This window comes from Sturnus vulgaris, chromosome 25 (assembly GCF_052056855.1).
Source record: "Sturnus vulgaris isolate bStuVul1 chromosome 25, bStuVul1.hap1, whole genome shotgun sequence".
NCBI lineage: Eukaryota > Metazoa > Chordata > Aves > Passeriformes > Sturnidae > Sturnus > Sturnus vulgaris.
The window spans coordinates 588,573-615,267 of NC_142267.1; the positions used below are offsets into that span (position 1 = coordinate 588,573).

Genomic DNA, 26,695 nt, shown 5'->3' on the forward strand with positions numbered 1-26,695 from the left:
CAGGGCAGGACCTTGAACACTTTTACAACTGCTTTTTATCCATCTTAAATGTACTTTCAACTACATGAACCTCTACTAAAAGGAGTCCAGACTGAAACATAAATTATTAACAGTTACTTGCATTACACATAAAAATTATCTAATATCATTCTTTGCAAAACTGGAAGGGTCAAATGCCATTTCAAAGGGCCCTTTACAGTCAAATCACACCCTCCTATGGGACTGCTAATTAGAGACAATTACAATCTTACTGATCTGCTTTTACAGCATACAGGCTAGAAATTTGCTAGTTTTGTATCTTAATTATTTATTATCTCAGTGAGCTACTCTCACAGAACAGACCATCTCATTTTTCTCAGACATTTCCTCTGTAAACATGAAGAATTACTGGACTAAGATCTGTAAAGTGCTCTTAGCACCTTAGATAAAATTTATTAAAGATGCAAAGAAGGGTAAAGATTGCAAGATGGAAAACACCACAAATCTGTGTAGGATTACAGAAAGCTGCTGTCTTAACACAAACATTTTTAGGAATTTGGTACAAAAGGATGAAAACTAAGATCAGCCCAGCAATATATGCCTGCACATTCCAAGTAGTCCACTCCTACTTAGTGCTGCTACTCATTAGAAAATGCACTTTTAATACTTAGAACCAGCAAATACTGAAATTCAGCCTTTTTCATAAAATGCTAAATGAGTTAAAAGAAGAATAAAACCAAACTTCAATTGCTTTAACTTTATAACTTTAAGGCTGCTAGTCCTAGAGGTAATGGGTAGAGGACTATGAGACACTGACAAAAGTCAGGAAATCCACTCTCTTGGATACTGCAAATTATCAAACCATGTGCTACAGCTGTTTTTTACCTATGCCTTACCTGTTTGAACACCTCTTCATCCTGGTAAGTGGTTCTCACCAACTCTTGAATGAAGCCAAATGGGAGATTCCTACACAGCATATATGGTACCAGCAAAGACTGCTGCTGCAACGACCTGAATTTGTATTAAAAAAAAAAAAAATTAAAATCTACTGCAGTAGTGTTCACAAAAACATCAGAGCAGTCACATGCAAGATGTGTCTGCAAGCACATTATCAGTGTCTGGATACATGTGTTCCTTTCAGAAGTAACTAATCTTGTCTGCTCAAGTTACTTGGGGAAAGGTTATTCTCAAAGAGATGCTGCCAACATCACACTTCAGTTAACAAGGCTGGAAGAAAACAACAGCTTCTCTGTAATAACTGGTTACTCCTTCTACCCCCTCTAATAAAAAACCGACTCTTTGTTAAGCTCAACTGGTGAAGGAACAACATTTTTACATGAGTTTTTCCAAATTAAAAAGAACATAACATTGGTCTTTTCTGAATTAATGCTGTCATCACTTTTAACATCACTTTTAACTCCTTCTTAGCAGTTTGAAAGAAGTGTCTCTTCTCTTCTCAGCTGCTGATCCCCCATTTAAACTGTTCACATCACCTGGCTGATTTTACCCAAATGCAGTTAGAAATCACTCAAACTGCTCCCCACCAACTCATCACTTGGAAAGCAACAAACTATTCCTCTGGCACATAATTCCTCAGCTCCGACAACTGAGCCCAGTTTTCTAATCTAATCCTGAGAAGGAAGAAAGGATGCTGGGACAGTCTAACTGTCCTGGTTAACATTTACCTTGGTTGTGTCAAGGATCCCTGGAGCACCAAAGCAGCGTGTGAAATGCACTGGGATCGGATGTTGCTCAGTAACTGGCTAACTGTTGGCTGGCTACACATCTGAGAAAAATAACTTCATTTTAATACAAATCAGAAATTAAATACAGAACACACAGGAAAGATGATAAATTTATTTGTGCAGTATACATGTAACATGCAAACCAAGATAAGAACTACTCCAGTTAAAACCTTCCAGATTATAGATAGGTAGTGTTGGTTGGTTGTTTTTTCCCCAGAAGCAAAAGCCTGGAGTAGGGAATACAGAACACTGACAGGGAGCTGATCTCATAAAAATGTTTTACCTGGAATAAACTTGGATAAAATGTAGTTGATCAAAAAGGAAATTATGATTTCTAAGAGTGCTTATTTAGGAGATAAAATATATCCATCACTCAAATTTGATGAACTAACAAGAGTTGAAGGACCCCAATGAATTCAATGAATCTATTTCTACAGCAAAGCCATCAAGAAATATCATTCCCACTGAAGAGTCAGAGGAGTGTTTGTGACAGCACTGACACCACCTCCCTCATCTCAAACATACCTTTGGTGCTTTTCTCTCCTCTATTCCAACCCTGTCAAAACACTCAATGAGGTAGTTCAGCATCTCTGTCTCCTTGCAGTTCTCAATGGTGAAGTGGTCACTGCAGGAATCGGAAACACTCGAGCTGCCAGAGCCCCCCACACTTCAAAACACACAAAAAACAGAAACAAAGCTTTAGGTAGAGTTCTTCACTCCTGCACAGTCAAACAATTCATCAGCACTCCTCTGTCAATGCTCTGAACACTCCATCCCATCACACACAGATGAGGGATTCAGCCATTCCTGTGATCTGTGGAGAGCTCTCCACACAGTCCAGCCCTGGGAGTTCAGAGCTGTAAATGCCTTCTTAAATAAGTGCCTGAAAGACAACCACAAGGTGATAACTCTGATGGGAACCAGGGAATCCTGGTCTCACAATGCAGCAAAGAAAACAAACAGCCTTTGAGTGGTACCTGACACTCAGGACACCACAACCCTTCCATGCCACCACTCAGAATGGCAGAAATGCCAAAATTCTGTTAACAGCACCAAGCCCCAGGAGCCCCCACTGCTGAGAAGAGACCTGGGCTGACAGACAGGGCTCCAACAACCACTTCCAGTGCTCTAAGGAAGAAGAATCAATAAAACAGAGGCAATGCATCCAAGCTGCTGCTGCTTTTGACACTCCCTCATTCAAGATCATTTCATTTCAACTCAGTAAAATACAAAATTTCATTAAGCAGCACAGCCTCGGTGGGGAAAACACTGATATTGTAAACACAAAAACTAAACCCACAAAACCAAGATCATCCTTGAGATGAGAGGGATTGAACACAAAAGTGAGAACAGACCCACAACTCTGAATCTCAGACTTCTTATCTCGACAAAATTCTTCTCTATATAACAGCTTGAAAAAGCTAATTAAAAGCAACATCCTCATTTTACAGAAGAGACTAAAGACATGATATATTCACTTTATGTAAGTGAAATCTAAAAACCAGCAATTACTTGGATGGTCTGCTGTAATTGTCACAGAAAAGTCTGTGTACAGTCAGGACAGATTTGAATGAAGACCAATTTATAAGCCCCAGATCTTAATCTGGAAAATAAGACTACTGGTTTCCTTAAATGCAGCTTTTTAAAATCATATTTAAAACTACAAACCGTCAGAACTGGAGTTTCCTTTAAACTGTAAAATAATTTACATTTCTATACTTGAGCCACACAAATCTATTGTGCAAACTTTACAGTCCAACAATAAATCCAGGAAAGGTTATTACTGTTCACATGCTGAGCTACCAGATGCTTAAGAAACACAACATTCTAATGGCAGCAATCTCTGTTTGCAGAGAGATGTTTTCAGTTATTCAATTAAAACTAATCCATGTAAAACACAGCTCTATTGAAATAGTGCTCAGTAACCACAAAATCATGCACATGGGGGTTCCTTTAATGGTCTCTTTTTTAAACTTCCTGAATTCTCACATCCAGCTTAAAAAGTACTCTTTTCTGTACATAAATTTATCTGAAAACCTACTAGTTGTACAGTCATTCTGCTGAAGATTTCAGTGCAGCAGTAACCCCAACTATTCTAACACAAAGCTCATACATGCTGCACACACACTGAATGCCTTGGTGTTTTCAGCATGCCAATTGTTGCATAGTTGTACAGCCACTGTGTTTATATTCTAACAACTCACTGCTGTCTGCAAAATGCCAGGACACAATAAACACACTAAAACCCCAGAAGCACAGCAGAAATCCTATCCAAAGCTTGGCTACTCAATCCAACATTTGGACTGAGTCACCAACAGGATAAAAACTAAACAGTGGGGAAAATAATCCTAAATTGCACACACACAAAGCCCTCCTAGAGCTGTTACCAAGTTCACTCTCCTGAAAACAGACTGGAGTAGAAAAGAGGAGATGGTACTTGGAAGGTGCACATTAACCCCTGTCCTCATTTTCCACTTTTTCATAGGAAAACATGCACAGGATGTACCAGGGATTTAAAATTACAGCCATGGGCAAATCCTATTCTTTCTACTCATACAGCCAAGAGAAGCTGCACTCAATCATCTCAGAACCACGTTCATGAGGCCCAGGAGATGAGGAGCATTTCCCTTAGTCATGTCTCCAATCCAAAGGAGAGCTGACTAACTGCACTCATTACACGCTGACAGACACAGCAGCCTAACGAGCCAGCCAAGCCACATCCTCGGCTTCAGCTGCTCCCCAATGACTTTGAAGATTCCCTTGACACTACACAGGCTGTTAGTTCCTACACAACCAAACATGCAGGTTACATTCTTTCTCCAATACCTGGACCCAAACTGGACACAAGAAAAATCATCGTCTTCATTTTCTTCATCACTACTGTCCTCAGACACATCAGAAACAGCAAGAAGGAGGAGGGAGAAAGGGTTGTCGTATAAACTACCACAACAAAAATGGAAAAGGCCATCAGATTTTTTTAAACCAGAAGAAAAAGTAAATGGTAGCTTTTCTTTTTAGTCTGTCAAAGATCATCTTCTCTAAACATGCAGACAACAGGTAACTCCATGTTAGTAAAACCATACTAACATGCTCTGTTACACTATTACAAGTTATTTGGGTATCATAAATACCACACATTTACAACCCCAAAACTGAGAAAGAATTGTTGAGAACCAAATAAAAATTATGGCTGAAGTGGAAAGTTTAGACGTGACTGAATAATAAATATTACAATTCTAAGCTAATGACTTCAAAGCCGTGGTGTCAAAACCTCGTGTCTTTGTTTCTCCCTCCTGCAGGAACAAGGGATCCCAGGAACAGCCAAGAGAGGAAAAGCAGTGGTACTGAGCCTGGTATTCTGACATATGCTGATCTGTAACTTAAATCTGTGCACCAGGGAATCGAATCCAACCCAGTCCAGCAAGTAACAGCATTCAACAAATTAACTAAGGCCCTACTAAGAAAACTGATTTTGGAGCAGGAGTTTTATGTGGTTTAACATCCAGCAGCAGCAACTGAACAGAAAGCTTATAGTTTAACTGGAATGGATCTACAGAGAGGAAGAAATTCAAACCATATTGCTACCTTTAAAGTAATTACATCACACCTCAAATGCACACAAGCAGGTCAAAGACACCTGGTTAGCAAGTCAAGGTATTAGCACAAACCCAAACACAGAAATCAACTGGGAGTGAGTAGGGTGAGCTCAGCACAAACAGAAGCTCTTCCACCCTGCAGGCTGATGCCACACCCTGCAGAGCACACAGCAAACACACTCTGCTCTTGTGCAATACCTAGGAGGAATCCTGCTCTGAAAGGAGGGACGCCTGCGCAGGGCACCGGGTGAAGCAGCAAACACAGGTGGGCCCATGGCTGAGGGCCTGTGCCTGGATGGGATGGCTGGCATGGCTGGAGGGCCAGCAGCCACGCCTGGAGGGCTTGGAGAGCTAGATGGGATGGAAATGCTCAAGGAACGAGGGGTGGCAGCAGCAGCAGAGGCTCCGGGATGGGCCACGGTGTAAGGGCGGTACCGAGGAGAGGAGGGCTGTGGCCACCAGGGGCTGCCTGCTGGCCCCTGAGAGCTGGCAGCCACTGCTGGGGTGGCAACTGAACTGGCTGGTGGGGTAAGAGATGAACCAGTCATTGGTACATAGCTTGTGAAATTGGTAGGAGGAGCTGGACTAGTCCCATAGAGACTAAACCAGTTACAGGGGAAAAAGAAAAAAAAAAAAGCAACAATTTAGGATATGCAGAAAAAGGGTGAAAAAGATAAAATGAGCAAGAGAAGTTCTTGCCCTTCTGATGACTCTTCAGCAATATTTTTGCAGCTCACACATATTATTCTTTTCTACAGTTGTTGAATAAAATTATGTCACAATCTACACACTTTAAAAAATCATGGCCTTTGTGATGCAAGTTAGGGATATTTCTCAGCAGAAAACAGTTACATCTGGCTTGAATCTATCAATACATTCCTAGCCATGGCAGTGTAATAAAAAATGGTGAAATGCAGAAACATTCATATGAAAAAGAGTGAAAAAATTTAAAAATCCATTCTATTTATTGTTCTTGGGACACTTCTACGCCCTTTTCTCTCTTCTAGTCTACCATGAGTATTCAAGTGAAATCAGCATTCAGTTACAACCAGAAGTCACCTGGATAACGAGCTGGAACCAAAGGAGCCCACATTACAGAACATGGGGCTGCTTCCAGGGTTGGAGCCCATGTTTAGGATGAGGCTTCTGTCAGGAGAGCGGGCAGCTGCAGCAATGGGCTGGGACGTGGCTGTCAGGCTGGCAAAGGGGTTCTCATCCCTTGCCTGGGTGGACATCATCAGCACTTCCATCAAAATCTGCCCAATCAAGTCCTTAAAATCTGCAAACACTGTGAAGAAGAAGAGACTCAATATCCTCACCTCTGACTTCATCTACACACGAGTCAGGTGTAAGCATTGGCAGAGAAAAAAAGGACAGAAAGAGATTTCTGTGAATTGAGTGCTGGTTTTGGCAAAAACAACCCACTGACACACCTGCAATTATCTCTGTCTATATTAACCTAAGTTCTGGAGTTACAGCTACACAAAAAGCACAGTCTTTATGGAAAAAGCAGGAGATCAGAGATGACCTAATGCTCCTATAGTTGGCTATTAAAGTTTTCTTGTGTGTTGCACTTATATTTTCCCACCCTGCTGTTGAGCTGGGCAAGTCATGTCAAAGAACAGAAAACAAAACATGCACATACCCCACACACATAAAATAACAATTGTTTTGGTCATATCTTACAGCTAGAATATATAGCCTATTACATAAAACAACTGGGAATTTTTAGCTTATCAAATTAACTGCTAGATGTCTACTATGATGCAAGACAATCCTTTAATTTACTAAAACGTTTCTAAAAAAATAAACTGAAGCAGCAATGTGCTCTGGATCAGCACATAAGTTCGAGGACAAAAAACACAACCAACAAGAGGAGGGAGGGCAATTGATTGAAACAGGAGCTATGAGCCATCAGTCCCACATTCCTGCTCCAAAATTCCATTTCCTGCTACATCTGCTGACAGCAGATGTTGAAACTGAGCAAAGACCACAAGTAGGTGGCTCTGGTATTGCAGCAAAGGGATAAAAAGGTAAAAATAAAGAGTGGGGAACATGCCACACAAGAGAAACAACCCTGCCAGTGCCTCCTGCTCAGGTACTCACCTTCCTTTGGGTTCTGCTTGAACTGGGCAGAGAGGGAATTCAGGAAAATAACATCTCTGTCTCGGTCCTTCCAGGAGACTCTGAAGATCTTACAGACCAGCTGTAGAGCTTGTTCCTCTGACACTTCTGAGCCCGACAGAGGCTCCTGGGGGAAACAGAACAATCAACACCTGATTTGCACTTGTATTGGTCAATGCACAGTCTGCTTCAGATCTTTGTTAAGAGGCTTCAGTTTTACTCATAATGGCAGATTTTGTGTAATCATTTTCACCGACTTTATCACTCTATCAATATTCCACTGGTTTCAAGTACTTCTACCCCCTGCCTAGTTCTGAAAAAAAGTTTCATTCATGACATCAGAAAAGAAAATTTCCTGCTCGTGTATGAGGACAACGTTGTTTCCCATCCACTTCATTTCTGCATCCCTAAATGAGTCAGAAGTATCAAATCAGGCTGCAAAGGTGTGATTTCCTTTCCTTGCTCCCCTCCAGCCCTGACTGGAGCAGTGCCCTGATGCCAGAATGTTCAGTGCCCACTGCAGCTCGGGATGCATGGAAGATCCTGCAGCAGCACTGCAGCTCCAGGCCAGCCCCACCAACTGACCTCAATACTGACAGGGCACAACAAACAGAGATATCTAATGAGCACTGCAAGCTTTGTGGTAGAAACTCCACTAAACTGATGTCCCATTTCTTTATGGCTCTGTTTCATGTGGGCCTTGAAGTCACATGATAAAAAGGGCAATTTGAGGAGTGGATTAGAGCTCTGTACTTGCTTTCTTTTTCTACTTTAAAGGGTTCATCTCTCTAAAACTTGATAGCTAATTCTTAAAATTTTCTTTCAATATCTAGAAGAACACCTTATTACACAACATTGCTCCAGCACACATAACACACGTTTGAAGCAGGACTTTGTGAGTAGGCCACCACGTGCTACACAAAGAAGATGCAACAATCTTCAAAGTTGCTTAAAAATGTTTCCTCAGGCCTACCTGTATTAAAAAATTGATGTGGGCATTAATAGTTCACTTTTTTGTAGGATATAAAATAAATTATTTTCTTCTTCTTTTGTAAACCAATTTGAGGCACCAAAATGCAGCTTTGATATTTGAAGTTTTGACCTTTTTTTTTCTTCAAGCAGATTTTAATGAGAAAATGCAGTGAAGAAATTGTTTGCAGATGATACCTGAGGGTTGGCTCCAGGATTAGTTCCATCCCCTCAAAAGCATGTGCTCAGTATTTGGAGGTAACTGAGCTGACACCTCCTGCAGGCAGCACCACCCAGGCTCACCTTGTCCGTCAGACTCCGCTTCTCGCGGCGATCGTTCTCATCAACCTCCATGTTCTCAATTCCTGAATCCACATCTACCTGGGACATACTGCAAGTGCAAATTAGAGAAAAAAATCATTAACTTGTAGAAAGTTGCAGACAGTCCTCTGTAAGATGCTGAGTGTCCCCTTAAGCAGATGCAGCAGAGAAAGCAATGCACATACAACAATTAAAATCACTGGTTGATAAATGTTTCTCATGTAACATTTGAGTTCTAAATTTCTTCAGCAGGCAATACAAACTACACAGCTATCACATCCCACAATCTTTTTCTTTTAAATAGAGTAGCTGAATTATCTCCACCAGACATGCTCATCTCTTATTGTCTAACATAATGCTTTGTCTTTTACCACTTTAGGTCAGGAATTCCCATTAAAACCAGGCTAAAAAAGCCTTCCAGTGGTTTAAACAGTGTATGATTTCCAAGCATTAACCCTGCTGCTTTAACACAGCTGGGAGGGAGGAAGGGCAGAGCCTTGTCCTGTAAGAGGTCTGAACACCAGCACTGTGCCACATCTGCCAGCTGTCACAAGCTGCTTTCTTTACCTTTTCTCACAGGAGACACTATCAATGTCCATGCTCTGAGACCGAGAGAGGGACTGAGATTGGGTTTCAAGGCTGTTTGATGGAGAACTGCTGAGGGAACTCACTCCTTCGCTGCTCTGGCTTCGGTGGGCTACTCCTAAAGAAAAGGCACCACCAACATTACTGCTACAGCACTGAGAAGGCACTACACATTATTTGGATGGAAAAGGAGAGGAAATACTGTATTTCAATCCAGTTCTTAGCCATTCTTGGCAGTGCATTAGAAAAGAAAAGTTAACAGCCACATTTGACTACAGATAATCACATTTCCTACCTCCCCTTGCAGCAGCAATGTAGGAATGCTTACCTGCATTAAACAAAGATAAACTTGCATCCATGAAGTGCTCAGAGATTCACTCCTATAAAAATTGGTATCTTATAAGATTGCTCTGTCCACTACCCTAAGACATTGTCAGAGCCCCTCTAAAGACTGTCCTATCACAATAAGACTTAACACTGGGCCATTACAATGGAGTTACATCATCAGCTATAAAGGGACAACAAATATTCCTTGAGTCCTTCATCTCTCCTCCTCCCTCTTCCCAAAGAAAATCCAACTAAGTCAGTGGACAAAGAGACCAGAGCAAACAGGGCTCACCAGGGCAAAGGACTGCACTGTTCTGCAACCCCTTGGGTCTTACTCTTATAGCCAGGAAAATGCACTTTAACAGTGATGCTGCAGCACTCATTAACAGCTCTCCTCAACCCTACCTACCATCTCTTCACACAGATCTTCCAGGATTTACTTGCACCTGTAGTCTGCTAGATCAGGTACACAATAAAATACCTGACAGCTGCAGTTCCAGTTGTCACTGATAACATTGGCTTTAGGTTCTCTGAGGTATTTTCAAAATACATACAAAATAATGATATTTTCCATGAAATTGATTCCTATGTCTGATCTCACCATGACAGGCAACTCCTGAGAACAATGGATGCTTACAAGGACACTATTCTGCTGGAGCTGCTCTCTGTGTCCAAATGAATTAAAATCCTCAGCAGTCACTTTAGTCTGCTGCTGAAAGGAACTGCTGCAAACCACACAGCATTAGCTGAGTCTTCATTTATGCTACATAAACACACAAGATAAACTGTTATGAATATTTTTTCCTGATCCATTCCCCAGTTTAACCGTATCTCTTACCCTGATGTGAAAAAGACACACGTTATTAAATAGCTGCACAAATGGCACTGGAGGAAGCAAACACCAGGACCTCCTGCCTTGGGTCATCAGCCAATCCAGCCAGCACAGTCAGGCACTGTCCTGGGGAATTCTTAACACAGAAATCTCCAAGCTCTTCCCTGTCTGAGCACTCCAAACCTCGATAAACCTGCCTGCCAATACCTGAGCATTTCTACCTCCAGGTACACATTTGCACACCTCCTGCTCTGCTGGCAGAATTGCTTACCCAGTGGATGGATCAGGACCTCCTCTGTTTGAAAAGTAAACATTTACTTTTCCTATGTTAGTTTTCACTTGCATCAAGCCCAGATCCCCCTCACCACACAGCTGCCACAGACAGCAGGGGAACAAATACTCCTTTCATCAAGAGTCAGAGCTCAGATGGATTAAAACAGTCATGCAGCCCAGGCTGAGGGAACACAGTGAGTGAACTCTGCACCATTCTTCAAAAAAAGAAGTCACCTCCACCTCTGGGTTGCTGTCTTTATCATGAGGACAATACAGAGTGTTAAATTCCATCTGCAATGAGTTTATCTCAGGAAATGCTTTTGATAGCTTTTCTCTGTCCTGCTTTGGATGCAAGGAAACAAAACAAGTAGGAAGGAGTCACTTCTAGGTATTTCTGAACAGCACTGTAACTGAACTACAAGATTTAAGCTTTAAAATACTCTGCTTGCCAAAGGGAAAAGCAGAAAATTCAAGAAGCAAGTAGATAAATGCTAATGAATTCTGCAAGCTCATCAAGGAGCATTGGAAAAACATTATTTCTATTAAAATATTAGAAATCATATTGAAAACCTGGTTAGAAACATCTTGACATTTGTTTTGACATTGGTTTGAGAACCTCTCAGCTTAGTAACACAACGTGCAAAACCATTTAAGTTTTCAGATAAAGATCACAATACTGGAAAACATACCAATTTGTCCTGATTTCCAAATCAGATAATTCGAAATCAAAATTAATTTCTGTTAGGTCAAATGTGGTATAAATACATTAATTTTGTCTTCAGCTCTCTACAGAGCAACCCTCCCAACTTCCCCTGCTTGCTGCACTTGTACGATTTTAACAGATCAGTTATTTGTTGCATCTTCTGAAATAAATACAATTTCTAAATACCCTGCCTGCATTCCCTCCAGTAAATAGTGAAGTTGGCAAAGTAATACAAAGCAGAAAGCAAATACTTCATTCTTACACGACAATGCCCAGTCACAGCTTGCTATTTTTAATTGTGCTGAATGCTTGGACCTAAAGATCAAAAATTAACTTGACTCTGATTGCTAAAATGTACCTCGAAACCAATCAATAGAAACTGTGTTGCAAGACTTGAGAGGGATTTTCCAGTCTCCTTGACACATCTTTTCCACAATATTGTGTAATAATAAACTTTATTACAAACTTCTTCAAGCTTTGGTAACCCATATTGTAAATGCCATAAGTTTACCCACACCTGGAAAACAACTGCAAATGGAATAAATGGAAAAACATTTCACCATTTATTACTTGGAAGTCTAAAACAAAAAGCACCTTCATTCACCGTTTTCAACATTTGTTTCTGAAAATGACTTTCGGCAAGAGCAGCGGCAGCGCCAGTGCCCTGCACAGTGAGGAGCTGTGGGGACGGGCACAGAGCCACCGTGGGCACCCAGGAGCTGCCGGCCTACCTGATGCCCCGATGGGAGAGGTAGCTGGGGTCATGCTGTGCACGTTGAGGCCCAGGCTGTGCGAGGGTCCCGGCGCCGGCGGCCCCGGGGGGGTCTCTCTCTGCGGGGACGTCAGGGGCGTGCTGGGCTGGGACGAGGAGCCTCCTGCCAGCCGTGCCAGGCGCCTGCGCCGGATCTGCGGGGAGAGAACCCCGGTGAAACCCCTGCCCGGAGAGAACCCCGCTGAAACCCCTGCCCGGAGAGAACCCCAGGGAAACCTCTGCCCGGAGAGAACCCCGCTGAAACCTCTGCCCGGAGAGAACCCCAGGGAAACCTCTGCCCGGAGAGAACCCCGCTGAAACCCCTGCCCGGAGAGAACCCCAGGGAAACCCCTGCCCGGAGAGAACCCCGCTGAAACCCCTGCCCGGAGAGAACCCCAGGGAAACCCCTGCCCGGAGAGATGAACAACAGGAGAACTCCACTGAAGGCTCGGCCTGTACAGATGTGCAGGGAGCACGGCCCCACCGAAGGCTCGGCCTGTACAGATGTGCAGGGAGCACGGCCCCACTGAAGGCTCGGCCTGTACAGATGTGCAGGGAGCACGGCCCCACTGAAGGCTGTGCTGGCTCCTGCAGAGGCAAACACTGAAGCCTCACCCGAAGCCTGCTCAGTGCTGGCTGCCCTTCCTTTGCTCTGTGTCACAGCTCTGTGGTACCCCCATGTTCAAATTTGAAGTATTTGCTGCCTTGGAAATCCACTTGCACTGGGAATGCTGTGCTTGTCCCTCGAGGGGTTGTGTAAGACCAGCTGAACGTTCACTGCTCAGCAGTTTCAAAACCTGCAACACTCCTCCCCATTGACTTTGGCATTTGACAAACCACGTTAATGTCATAAAAGGGACAACGTGAACGTGACCCTTGCTTTAATTTCACACCACATGATACCAACACACCCGTGCTAAAGAAGGTCTGGTTGAAAGCTATTCAAGACCACCACTGTCCAAATTAATCCAAATCAGAACTGCAACACCAAAAATATGCATCATGTGTGCTGGACAGAAGCATCCTGACAAGTAAAGACAGGGTAAAAAACATCCTCTCATCACCTAGAGACATTCCATCATAAAGAATTTTGAAAACAGTTTTTGCATGTTACTTTTAAAACAGTGAAATATCTGCCTCCAAAATCCAACTACAGAAAAGTGTTATAAACCTACTTCTTAAAAACTGTATGTGATCCCAGAACACTAATGTTATACTTGAGAAATAAACAGACAAAACAAAACTTATAAAACTAGATCTATAAAGCTTCAAGCTTCACATAAACAAAAATCAGAAAATAAATTATTTATCATCACAGGCTGCCTGACAGGATCTGCGCCCAAAGCTTACATCTTTGGCTTGAAATAGGCCCAAAATAAAAGTATCATATTTGAGGATGTCAACTCCCTGCAAAAATCAGGAATTCCTGTTATTCTCTTTGTATTATGACACTCAAGCATTGCACACAACTTAGAAGTTTTCATTTCTGCTCATAGTCCTAAAGAACTGCCAGGCAACTGAAAGAGTGAACAAAAGATTCGTGTCAAGTCAATGTCTACACCACATTTGTGTATCATTTAATGGCCCGTGAAACCTACTCCAACAGGAAGAAGAACAGATCAAATTAAATCAGACTTCAAAAACTGTGGGAAAACAGTGTCTGGAACGACATCTCCCTCCACGACAGGTGTCACCACATGAACATGGAAGGCAGCTAGAAGTTTTTTTAAGACTCCAAAAAATAGCAATGAATAGAATCTCTAATCCTTCCTCCTTGTCAAGTAAAATGGGGGAGCTTAATGCAGAAATAAATTGCTCAGCTTTGCCTTTAAGCAAAAGTAATACGTATTAGGGTCTCCCTCTTCTTCATTTGTACATCATTATTTCATTTTTTCAGTTTTTCATCCCAGTGCTCACCTGAAAAAACTCCAGAACTACCTCAGCCCTCAGAGGTATAACTGAGAAAATGTCCCCACATCTGAATCCAAATGAAGTGTTCACAGCTCACAAATACACACACAATATACACTCCTTATACACACACCAGTGCCTGAAGGACAAAGATGATTTCTTTTTCTTGCTTTTTATATAATTAATGTGATGTGGAACTCTTTCACAACTGTTCACATTAATGCTTGCTAGCTAGTTCCAAACCAGATGTAAGGAAGGAGATGTGTGAAGAGAAAAAGGCAGAGATGATACCCAATACATTTATTAATTAATTCACAAGTATAGTCCAATTGATTACTCAAACAAGGTCCCCTCTCCATCCTCTCCCATATCAGGGAGATAGCTGAGGGCACTGGGGGCACTGGGCACCCCTTCCCTTCCCTTCCCTGGCAAGATCCTGCCCAAGTTACAGCAAATCCAGTGCAGTCAGCACTGCTGGGACAGGAGGACTCTGAGACAAATCTGCCTTGCATTTGTCACTCTCGGCCCATCAGCCACCCAGGCTGTGACCTGCCCTGCAAAATAGTCTGAAGGGGCCTGGAACAAGAAACCTGCACAAACACTGGGCTGCTTGAGTTAAGAGATTGCAATAAAAACTAATACAATATTTTTCTCTGCCCCTTTAAGGATGATGAGCAAATTACACTTACCTTACTGCTAAAGAAAGTGATATTAAAATATAAATAAATTCCGAATATTTTTACCACTGACAGATACAGCTTTCACAAGTGAGGGTACATGGAGCACATGTTAAAGGACTAGATCTGGTACCTGGATACCCCAAGCTGTCATATTCCTCCAGGTTTATATAAAATTATTACAGGAATCTGAAGTTTGATCTGAAGACTAAGAAGTTTTAAGTAAGACAAAAGAGCAGAAGCATACTATGCTAAAAAGGCCAAGTACAGGCGGAACGAGGTTTGAAAAGATGGCATAAAATTGGTGGACACACTCTATCCAGTTAATTCCCAGTTAATTGTATCTTCAGGCTGAACAGCAGGGACAGGAGGGAAGATGGGTTTTATGCTGAGGGCACAGCTGGGGACTCAGAACACACAACACAAGGGACAAAGGAGACCCCAACCTGCTGCCTCCACAGAACACAAACACCAGGCCAGAAGTGGGGGAGTGCCCTCCAATTAACCTGTTCCATTTCAGACTGAATGAATCCCCAAATTACCGTGAAGCAGCACAAAGCTGAGGGTTTAAAATAATGTTTTAGGGAAGTTTAAGGTATTTGAATAATCCCCAACCCTTGATTTCAGACCTGAGCCAGTGACATATGACAAAGTTGTTATGTGTCATTATGTTACCTAATAGTGACAAGGTTTTCAGCCCTAACTATTACACGGGCACTGCTTGCTCCACAGCCCAGCTTCCCTGCAGAGCACAGCTCCAGAACACTCAGTTTAAAAGCCTAATTTAAAAAAAAACCTAATTGGCTGAATGTGAAGAGCACATTGCTTTTTAACTAGTACAGTCTAGTGCAGTTTTTGCTGGACACATCTGAACAACATCTATAAACAGCAGTTTTCAGAAATATATTTTTTATCTAAATGACTTTTTAAAAGCCATTAGCTGCAAGCACCACAACAAAAAACGTAAAAATAGCACCCTGCTAAAGATGGTTGACTGCTAATTTAATTTTGCACCAGGTAATAAATATACAAGCAGGAAGGCTGGTTCCTCGGGCTCACACATTCCCAGTTAAAAAACATCTGTATCAGTGTCTGCTATAGTGGCAACTGCTTGGGGAGACTCTAAAGAAATTTCCTATTCAACCATAGCGTAGATCAGTTCCAAATCTGTACAATAAAAGCTAATTTGAATTGATAGCTTCATTTTTTTTTTATTCATTAGAGCATGTTAAACTGTTTTAAGAAATGCTTCATTGTTCTGGTGATAGTGGTCACGTTCTATGCTCAACAATCACGTACGTGTTGGAAGATGACAAACTCATGTCATTCTTTTCCATTTTATGCTACATTTAGCTGGATTCTGCTTTTTTTCTGTGAAGTCCCTGTTCTCATCCTGTGCTATTTGCTGTGCTAAAACATACTGAGAAGGAAATCTCTTTCCCCTCCCTCAAAATTTTACTATGGTCTGTAATAAATTACAACTTCTAGTGCATCAACAAAGCAAACAGTGAGAAAATGTCAGGGAGAGACACTCTTAAAAGGAGGGGAAAATACCTTCTTGAAACTAAAATATATGTATGATCAATTGTGTATCTCTTCTTTTTAAGCCACAACCGTTAGTGTTATGTTTAATTATGTCTGATAACAGAAGAGAACCTTATCTGTAAGAGCCTTGCAATTAAACTTCCGTTGAGCGTTTTTTCACCTTCAGTCATTGCCTGCAAAATGTGTGAATCTGAAGAGGTCACCTATAGCATATTTCAGGTGCTGATTTTTCAATATAGGCTGATCCAGGCCCACCATGCCAAATAACAGCAAAGTGGAGATGTGGAGGAATATTAAAATTGACTTGGCTCTGACTTTTCAGTGAGCAATCCACTAATAACAAGAAGTGACACCGTGACTCTGTTAAAATAATACAAGATTGTCACAAGCAATCACCTAAAAGACAATTTGGTTTGTTCCTTGCTGAACTGGACAAGAAGGACGTGGAAAAGTCAGTCGAGACAAACATTTGGCCAAAAAAGGTGGATGAGTCCTCACTGGAGAACTCCATTCCTGCAGCCTCAGAATCATGATGCAGTGGTTTTGATGATGTCAGTAATGTGCTGAGGCAGTGACACAAACAAGCCTACATAGGTAAAATAACTCTGAAATTAATCATAAAACACCTCAGGATCAGGGCAGTTTAACAATGAGAAGAACTGCATGTAAACAAAGTACTCATGAAATACACCTGGAAAATTGGAGATGCTTTTCCACAGCAGACTCACCCCACCAGTGCCCCATCCCACCCCTCCCAACACGGGAACTCTTCTCCTTTTCTCAGAGTATGAGAACCTTCAGCAAGTCAACAGCACAAAGTATTTTCTCCTAGATCATGATGCAACACAGCAGGATTGCTAAATTGCAACAGACAACACCATCAAAAACATCCCAACTTTCTGGAATACAAATCCGAGTGACAACAGCAGCCACCCTGCTCTACAATCCCACTATAAGACATGGACAGAATTTAAAAAAATTCTTTTGATCACCCCTGGAATATAAGTACAGCACTGAGCCTGTATTGCAGCAGGTACAATAAAATACATTTTGATTTCAGGATTACAGTGGGAAACTTCCTGGATCCTGCTATAATATATCCAGGACATAATTAATTCGGAAATCCTCTAATATATGGGCAAAACTTCAGACCTTATTCTATATTAAAAACAAAAGAAAAGCAACATCCTTTAAAAGAAACAAGGAACAGTTCACCTTATTCTATGTGAACAGAATACGTACATTATAGATAAATGTTTGCCAATTACAGCATAACACTGGAATTCTTCAGTGAAAGACGAAGAGCTTGAATAAATAAAGAAAATCAAAGGAAATACTGGAAAACTGACAAGCCTGCTTCAAGCTGCTTCAAGAAGAACTCATACTAAACATAAGACCACGAACACACCCATACTGCTTCTCAGCAAAGAGTCTAAGGAAGCAAAATTTTCAGTATTTTACTATGTTAAAAGGTTGTTTGTTTGAAATCACACACAAAGAGCACGTAAACGCTTAGTATCGGACACAGAGAGGGACACGCTGCAGACAAAGGCTACCTAGCAGAGGGAAGCAGAGAATAAACAATTAACCAGGAGAGCAGCAACACAACCCCACGGCCGAGCCGGGGGGTCGCAGGTCAGGGACAGCCTGGGGATAGAAGGAAAAACAGCGAGCACAGACACGGGGCGAAGGCAGAGCTTTTCAGGATGGCTCCGTGCACACCCCGGGGTCCGAGCAGGGCCCGGCACGGCCCCGCGCCCCCCCCGCGGCCCCACCGCCCCCTCAGGCCCCGGCCCCGCGCACTCGCCTCGTCCGCGCTCAGCTCCTCCATCGCCTTCCTCTTAATGGTGCCCGGAGGGGGGGGCGCGTTCCTCCGCCCGGCCGCGGGGCCGCTCCGAGGCAGCGCTCTCCTGCCGCCGCTGCCCCCCGGGCCGCCTCACAAGGGCATCTCCGGGGCGACCGCGCCGCGCCTCGCCCGCCGGCAGCACCGCCGCCCCCGGCCCGCTCCCCGCCGCCCACCCGCGCCTCAGCTGCCGCCGCGGCCGAGGGGAAGCCGCCCTCCCGGTGCCCCCGCGCCCCTCAGAGCTCTCCACCTCGGCCCCCGCCCGCCCGCAGCCGCTGCCCCGCGCAGAGATTATTCATCAAAACAACAGGGCGGCGGCGGCCATCTTGGGGATCACGTGACCCCGCGGGGGGCCGGGCACGCCGGGGCCGCGCGCGCGCCGCGCTGGCCAATGGCAGCGGCCCGAGGGGCGGCGGGGGCGGAGCCTGTGAGGGACGAGCCCGGGAGAGGCGGAGCCCGGGAGGGGCGGGGACTGTGAGGGGCGGAGCCCGTGGGGGCGGGGTCCGGGTCTCTTGACGGGACGCGGGGCGAGCGGCTCCGGTAGCGGTGAGGGGTCCGGGAGAGGCGGGAACAAGGGCGAGCAAATGGGTGTGCAAATGGGTGTGAACAGGCATTAGCAACTGAGCGCCGATCTATCGATCGGCAGGCATTACCAGTCGATCGCCGACCTAATCGATCGGCAGGCATGAGCAACCGATCGCCGATCTAATCGATCGGCAGGCATTACCAGTCGATCGCCGATCTAATCGATCGGCAGGCATTACCAGTCGATCGCCGATCTAATCGATCGGCAGGCGCGATCAATCGATCGCCGATCTGATCGATCGGCAGGCATGAGCAATCGATCGCCGATCTGATCGATCGGCAGGCACGATCAATCGATTGCCGATCTGATCGATCGGCAGGCATGAGCAATCGATCGCCGATCTGATCGATCGGCAGGCATGAGCAATCGATCGCCGATCTAATCGATCGGCAGGCATGAGCAATCGATCGCCGATCTAATCGATCGGCAGGCGCGATCAATCGATCGCCGATCTAATCGATCGGCAGGCATGAGCAATCGATCGCCGATCTAATCGATCGGCAGGCGCGATCAATCGATCGCCGATCTAATCGATCGGCAGGCGCGATCAATCGATCGCCGATCTAATCGATCGGCAGGCATTACCAGTCGATCGCCGATCTAATCGATCGGCAGGCGCGATCAATCGAACGCCGATCTAATCGATCGGCAGGCATTACCAGTCGATCGCCGATCTAATCGATCGGCAGGCGCGATCAATCGATCGCCGATCTGATCGATCGGCAGGCATGAGCAATCGATCGCCGATCTGATCGATCGGCAGGCGCGATCAATCGATTGCCGATCTGATCGATCGGCAGGCATGAGCAATCGATCGCCGATCTAATCGATCGGCAGGCATGAGCAATCGATCGCCGATCTAATCGATCGGCAGGCGCGATCAATCGATCGCCGATCTAATCGATCGGCAGGCATTAGCAATCGATCGCCGATCTAATCGATCGGCAGGCATGAGCAATCGATCGCCGATCTAATCGATCGGCAGGCGCGATCAATCGATCGCCGATCTAATCGATCGGCAGGCATGAGCAATCGATCGCCGATCTAATCGATCGGCAGGCGCGATCAATCGAACGCCGATCTAATCGATCGGCAGGCATTACCAGTCGATCGCCGATCTAATCGATCGGCAGGCATGAGCAATCGATCGCCGATCTAATCGATCGGCAGGCATGAGCAATCGATCGCCGATCTAATCGATCGGCAGGCACGATCAATCGATCGCCGATCTAATCGATCGGCAGGCATGAGCAATCGATCGCCGATCTAATCGATCGGCAGGCACGATCAATCGATCGCCGATCTAATCGATTGGCAGGCATGAGCAATCGATCGCCGATCTAATCGATCGGCAGGCATTAGCAATCGATCGCCGATCTAATCGATCGGCAGGCATTACTAGGCGATCGCCGATCTAATCGATCGGCAGGCATGAGCAATCGATCGCCGATCTAATCGATCGGCAGGCGCGATCAATCGATCGCCGATCTAATCGATCGGCAGGCATTAGCTATCAGGCGCCGAGCAATCGATCACACTCATTGCACACACCTTGCACTCATTGCACATTCCTTACAGACTCATTGCACACTTCTTACACACTTCCTGTTCACTCCTTGCACTCTCCTTACAAACTCCTTGCACACTTTTTGCCCACTCCTTGCATGAGCAATCGAGCACCGAGCAATGGAGTGTGTAAAGGAGTGTGCAGTGACTGTGCAAGGAGTGTGTAAGAATGGGTACATAACCATTAACCCCTTCTCAGTGACGAGTGATTCAGAATTCACAGGATTTAAATCTAATTATTGTGAGCTGAGTAACGTCCCAAGAGAAAAATAAGATGCCAAGACCCCACTGAGCACTCGGCCTCGGCCTTTTGTAAATGTAATTTGAACATGAAGGTGTTTTTTTAATCTTAATATGAACTTTTCTGCCCCTGATTCCCTCATTATACCACAAAATATTTTGTTTCTGGAAGACATCAATCTTTTCCCTCACACTCGAAATGAAACTCAGCTACAGCCAAGTTACATGTAAGTACACTGGAGGCTCACCCCCAGCTCAGCTTTTTAAAGTTACAATACACGTAGATGAAAGAGAAAAGGATTTTTTAAAGTTGCTCTTTTAGCAAAGGATTAACGAATTGAGAGTTGCATCAGCAAGTTTTTAGCCCAGGATGAAGAGTCACTAATAATATGACCTGAACAGCAAGAGGTGCATGGGGCAGTGTGATTTGAGTCAGCAAGGGAAGGAATCCTGTAAAAGCTGTTCTTTGAACATGAAAAGGATGCTCTTAAGATGGAACTAAACTGATCCAGATGAGCTGTTAGGACATCTTTTCATGCACGTTGCTAATAATTATCCAGCAGTAGAATTGATCCAGTTTGTTAAGTGCATGGATGAGGCAGGCTGGCTATCTGGATTTGTGTTTTTGTATACATCTTTAATGTACTTTATTGATCTAAATATTTTTGAACAAAATATTTTGATGACTTAACCAGGGTGCTCAGAAAGGAGACCAATACTTGGATCATAATATAAATTGCCAGTCTTTTTATAGACTAGATGTATATTGTTACCTTTGATTTTTAGATTACACTTCATTTTGCATTAATTTCCTTCGGATTTTTTTTAAGATAATTGAAGTGGTTTGAAACACCTTTGAATAAAACCCTTCGAGTGCTTCTCTGGGGAGCTCTGTTATTATCCTTCAAGGTCATCGCTGCCTTTCTGAGTTGCATCTCGGAGCGGTTTTGCGGGAGATCCCGGCCGGGAGCGGCGGGCTCGGGAAGATCCCGGTCGGGAGCGCTCGCTGCAGAGGCGCCATCCGGCGGCGCAGGAAACTCCGCCTGCTGCTGCCTGTCATTAGCGGCGGAGTTAATTGTGATTTGTGATTTCTGCTAACGGAACGCTCTTATAACCGCAAGTTTGTTTTCAAGCAAATGAAAGCACTCGGTTCCAGAAGGGAGACGCTGTCAGGATCCACAGCATAAACACCAGGCATTTTACTGCCGGGGCGCACATTTCCCTAACTGTATAAAGACTACTAGTCCTTTCCTTTTTCTTTTGGAAACCAGTTTAAATTTATACAGGTGGAGGGAATCAATCTAACCAAAAGCCCTCCATGCTTCAATGGATTTTGTCTGACTCTGATGGTGACTTTAAGCGTTTTGAACCGATAAGAAGTATCACAAAGGTGGTGCTAATTGTTCCAAAATGTCAGGGACTATTTCTTTAATATGAAGTAATAGGTTACTAAGCTTGATCTACAGTTCAAGAATATGCAGCAACTCATTTCATTTGTAACTACCTAGTTTATATTACACGTTCACACAAGAAACTATGCAATATTTCTATGCAATATTGCACACTGTCATAAAGAAAAACATTTAATCTAACTAACTAACAGTTGCATGCAAACAAAGCTTAACGAAAGCAGCATAGTTTTCCCTCTGTGCTTACAGAGTTCAATTATTTTGCAGACTGGAAACTTCGTGGATCACTCGGACCCATCTTCATGGTTCTGGGATTTGACCACAGGCTTGTTTCCTCTGGTAAGCTCAACTGAATTATTTTTGAGAATAAAGCAGCTCTGGCACAATATGGGGCCTCACACCTCAGTGTGAAAGACACAAGCAAGTAAAGTAGTAGTCTACACCTTAAAGAGAAGCATTTTGAAAAAATGAATCCATACCTTTTGTTTGTTTCATTATTTGTTATGTTCCCTTCTCTGTCAGCACCCCACTCCCCGTTTTGTTTGATGATGACACACCTCTTAGAATTGTCACGTTTTCTTCTTTTAATTGACTTTTAATTACCTAGAGACCCACGCCTCATCACTTATGTTTTGGGTTGGGTTTTTTCCCTCCAAAAACATATTCAAAAGCAAGACTCTTAAGATTAGTTTGGTTTGGGGCGTTTATTAGCAAAATTTAGACCTTTAACAGTGGTAACAGCAGATTAATTTCCTGAGCCAGAAACTCCAGACCATTGAGGTTACTGGGTACAGGAGGCAGTTCTTGTCCACAGAGCCCTCCCTGGACACGAGGCTCCTGTGCAGAGCAGTCCCTGCAGGCAGCACCCAGCACACATTCAAGCTCTCTTGAAGATCTGTTTGCACACTTGATTCTCACAACGAAGCTCCTACCAAAAACAAGCAAACAGAAAACCCCAGAGTATAGATAGATGCAGTAATCAAAGGAACTGCTTCCAGAACTGAACACACACCCTTTGCCACCGCTCTGGCCACGCTGAAAACTCACCCCTAACATTCCCAATTTAACGACACATCACAGTGAAACAATGAAGCTGGTTCAAAGCAGAATGTGCTCACAATGTACCACCCATTACACATCCTACTGAGCTAGGAGACTTGTGCACACCACGACCACATTATAAATCTAATTTTTGCCATACAGAGATGTAATTAGTAGAAATCTGAAGTCAATACCAGGTGGAGGTCATCCCCTTCAAGCCAGTGAGTCCAGCCCCTGTTCTTCTTCTCACCAGTCTGGACACAGACAAGTTTGTCATTTTCCCAGGTAACGAGGCTCTGTAGAACAGGGAACAAAAATATGTTTCTGCATGTCTGTCTCATACTTGTATGATGTAGAAAATACTTTTAGAAAATGTGCATTTTGCTGGATAAAAGAGGAACTAGCTATTACTCCTGAGTGAAAGTGGCACTCCTTGTCTGTAACTCAGGCTCCTACTGCTGTCTTGCACTATACAAATATTCTTGAAACAATTTCAGCTCAAGCATCTGGATTGATCATCACCGTCTCATATATTCACTCTTACCTTGCATTTTCTGTTATCCAAGCCTTTATTATCTTCCTCAAACTCCTCTCCAACTTTGAATTCAAGCAGATAATCTCTGAATGTGCTAGTGGTGTGGATATAGAATGAATCACCATCTTGTTTGATCACTTTCTGAGGCTTCAGCATTTTTGCTATTTTGCGTGTTGCAAAGTCAATACCTTGGACAGAAGGCAAAAATATCAGAGTTGTATTTATCACCAGCCATTCTGGCAGCCAGGAATTAACCCTTATTACTACTGGAAGCATTTCTTTGGTAGTTTGACCTTACTGCTGTGCAGCATTTTGTTGTTTTATTGGAACCTTTAGTTTTGTTTAAAGCTGCATGTTGCACAGATTATGTTGTCCTCTTCTACTTTTTACTCTTTGAAAACCACTTTACTCAGTTGCTGCACAATTCCTATAAAAGATTTCCAGATTTTTTTTTTTTTGAGCCAGAAGACTCCTGCAGAAAGTTGACTTCCCCCTCAGAGACATCCAAATTTGGTTTCAGACTTCACCCCCACTTAGCAAGAGGTCAATGCCTATTCTCATCCTTTAACAGAGGAAAGGCAATGAAAGAATTAACAAGAATTCTCAGCATTCTATACCTTAAAAATGAAGTGCAGTACCTAAAATTCAAGAAGACCCTTCTGGGAGAAAGGAAGGAAGGACAGAATCAGGTATTTTCACCTACCTAAGGCCACCATATAACCTTCAAAGTTGTCATTGCTGACGAGGTTCCAGGTTCCACTGAAATCCACAGGCATTGCCAGACAGTAGAAGGAAGATGCAGACAAAAATGGAAATGTGGTTTTGTAGCCAGGCCTTTTATAAGGCAGCGTGGAGGGGAAGGGTGCTCTGCTGAGCCACTGGGTGAGAGGGTATTTTAGAATGGCTTCAGCTGTGCTGGAGGGAAAAGTTCACCGTGCCTGAAATCTTTGTGTGGAGCAAATGTTAATGGCCCAAGAGCCACAAAACAAGCCAAAAACGGGTTTAAACCATTTTGTCCATCTTGTATACCTTAAATGACTTTTGTCATTACTAAGACTTCCTGCAAGTTTATTAGATCTGGGACTTTATGATCTGAAATCCAGATATTTGTGGAAAAGGTGATGTACCCCTGTAAAGACATGCTGTACTTGAACAGACACGGATTGACTGTTCAACTGGATTGTATTATATCAACAAATCTTAAAGCAGTACCTATGGCACAGAGATAAGAATTATATCATTTTGGTTTATGTCTGGAGTGAAAGTAAACAGAATTCAAAAAGTAATCTTGTGTATTTAGGAGATGTAGCTCCTGCCTTTGCTTTCTGTTCTTGACACAGGAGCTGTTCCCACTGATGCTTTATTAGATGCTACACGTCGTGGCAGAACACACAGGCAGTGGAGCACATGATGCAGCAGATTAAGCTTCAGTGCTGGACTTCACCTTCAGTAAAGAAGTGAAAGAAATCCCTGGTAACCCAGCAATGTGTTTTGAAAAGTGAATAAAAAATGGTTGACTTCGAAGAGAAAGCACTTAAGGAATTTGTAAGTGAGGAAATAAGGGATTTAGAGGTGAGGAAACACACCTGTACCTACTACATTTATTTATTTATTTACTGACTTGTGTTGGGCTGATGTTGTGAATAAGAAAGTTAGTATTTTGCAGAGAAGTTTCCCCCAAGTTTAGCTCTGTTTTTGGAGCTGGCAGTCTCATCCATATGACTCACAGAATCATGCAAGTAGGAACTCAGGACGTCAAAGCTTCTTTCCTGTTTGCAGCTGGATATTGTTCTCTAACCTACACTAAACCAGGAATGGCACTGAGAAATTAAAATTACTGTTTCCTCTCCACTCAAATAGTAACATTTCACCCACAACTTGGTGTTCTGAGGTTATGGTAGTAAAGCACTGTTGCAACACTACTGACTCTTGCAAGATAAGTCAGTACTTGGTAAGTCCTGTCAAAGTCCAGATATAACATTTTAATTTAAATTATGCAGATAGTCTGGGGTGTGGTCCTTCTTTCTGCAAATCAGTACTTAAAGCTCACACAAAGACCTCTAAAGGGCACCAGGGTTGCTGTTTAAAGTCTCAGCCACAGAATTGCCTATGGAGCTCCTAAGAACTGCCTATTGCCCTGGCCACATCCCATGATGGTTCATTCCTTTCTCCTTTTAACTTTCTAATTTTATTTTTGTGGAAATACTTTTTTCCACTTCCATCCTAGTTGCTGTGAAGCACTGAGCATCTAACACATTCTCTTAGGGATGTGGCCCAATTACAGAAGCAGATCAAGTGGGTCCTGCTGCTGCTGCAGCATTAATAAAATATTTTGAGTCTAAATGACGTGTGGTGAAAGGACCCCGTGTTCCCTTGAGGGTCTGACAAATCCTCCAAGTTTTACCTGTCTGCCATCCATGAGCAGCCCCAGCCCTGGCTGTGGTGCTGGTGTTTCTAACTGGAACAGATGGCCAGGGAGCAATGACTTCCAGTGCTGTAACAGGCAGGCTCCTGGATCCTGCCAGTGAAACAAAGGATGCACAGCCAGCAGCCAGCCAGGAGGGTGGAACATGACCCAGGACCTGCCCAACAGCCTCTCCTGCCTGGACACTCCCACTTCAGCTGGGTCTGGTCTGAAAAACGTGACCAGAGTCATCCTGTGGAGATCCCAGGAAAGAGCTGTTGACCCACGAGAAAGTGGCTTGCGAACCTTGGCATTCTTAATAAGGCACATAATCAAAAAAAAAAAAGATAGCAGCAAATAAAGGGAGGTAGAATTCTATCACCACAACAGTCACAGTGCCTCTCTACTTATGTTCATACAATATAGAAAATACACTGATTTAAAACCAGATTTCTAGCAAAGAAAAATATTTCACTTACAGTCAGTATTGATATCCTACCATTTTCTCTCCAGTAACAGAAAACAATTCTGGCTATATATAATTATATTCTACTTATGGCTCAAAAGTAAAAGATACTTTATTATATGAAATAAATGTATTATTTGTAATAAAGGGACAAGTGTCTGAGAATTAGTGCAATGACACTATTATTAATTTCTATCTATTAAATCAATGGCTTTAAACCAGTTCCTGAGGTAGGTTTGTCCTTCCATCAGAAACAATACTGAGCTT

At 43.5% G+C, this 26,695-nt stretch overlaps 2 protein-coding genes across 5 annotated transcripts in view; both read right to left on the bottom strand.

Annotated features, from left to right (window-relative positions):
• UBE4B (ubiquitination factor E4B) overlaps nucleotides 1-18,290 on the bottom strand; it is a 34,071-nt gene extending 15,781 nt beyond the window's left edge. The window contains exons 1-11 of one of the 3 annotated variants that reach the window (XM_014891889.2): nucleotides 18,146-18,290; nucleotides 12,186-12,360; nucleotides 9,302-9,437; nucleotides 8,717-8,804; nucleotides 7,427-7,571; nucleotides 6,380-6,608; nucleotides 5,519-5,920; nucleotides 4,551-4,664; nucleotides 2,250-2,391; nucleotides 1,665-1,765; nucleotides 876-990 (exon numbers count right to left, since the gene is read on the bottom strand). In XM_014891889.2, coding sequence (XP_014747375.1) covers nucleotides 876-990; nucleotides 1,665-1,765; nucleotides 2,250-2,391; nucleotides 4,551-4,664; nucleotides 5,519-5,920; nucleotides 6,380-6,608; nucleotides 7,427-7,571; nucleotides 8,717-8,804; nucleotides 9,302-9,437; nucleotides 12,186-12,360; nucleotides 18,146-18,169 — 1,671 coding nt within the window. In that variant the 5' untranslated portion in view covers nucleotides 18,170-18,290. The remainder of the gene's footprint in view (nucleotides 1-875; nucleotides 991-1,664; nucleotides 1,766-2,249; nucleotides 2,392-4,550; nucleotides 4,665-5,518; nucleotides 5,921-6,379; nucleotides 6,609-7,426; nucleotides 7,572-8,716; nucleotides 8,805-9,301; nucleotides 9,438-12,185; nucleotides 12,361-18,145) is intronic. The other 2 variants (XM_088178536.1, XM_014891886.2) reach the window with 2 other exon arrangements.
• Nucleotides 18,291-22,667: 4,377 nt separating this feature from the next.
• RBP7 (retinol binding protein 7) lies at nucleotides 22,668-26,183 on the bottom strand. Of its 2 annotated transcripts, XM_014891894.2 has the most exons (4): nucleotides 24,262-26,183; nucleotides 23,568-23,746; nucleotides 23,218-23,319; nucleotides 22,668-22,910 (listed from the first exon to the last, which is right to left on the bottom strand). In XM_014891894.2, exons 1-4 carry the CDS (start codon nucleotides 24,332-24,334, stop codon nucleotides 22,860-22,862), a joined length of 405 nt encoding a protein of 134 aa, XP_014747380.1. In that variant the 5' UTR covers nucleotides 24,335-26,183; the 3' UTR covers nucleotides 22,668-22,859. The 2 variants fall into 2 exon arrangements, with proteins under 2 accessions (XP_014747380.1, XP_088034783.1); XM_088178657.1 differs by lacking the exon at nucleotides 24,262-26,183 and having other exon boundaries at nucleotides 23,568-24,258.
• Nucleotides 26,184-26,695: the final 512 nt, after the last annotated feature.

Excerpts from the sequence above, each read along its gene's own strand:
- RBP7 (XM_088178657.1), bottom strand. The coding sequence starts at position 23,834 with ATGCTTCCAGTAGTAATAAGGGTTAATTCCTGGCTGCCAGAATGGCTG. Across the intron at positions 23,320-23,567 it reads TGGATAACAGAAAATGCAAG|AGCCTCGTTACCTGGGAAAA; the intron begins GTAAGAGTGAAT and ends CCTGTTCTACAG. Across the intron at positions 22,911-23,217 it reads AAGGGGATGACCTCCACCTG|GAGCTTCGTTGTGAGAATCA; the intron begins GTATTGACTTCA and ends TGTTTTTGGTAG.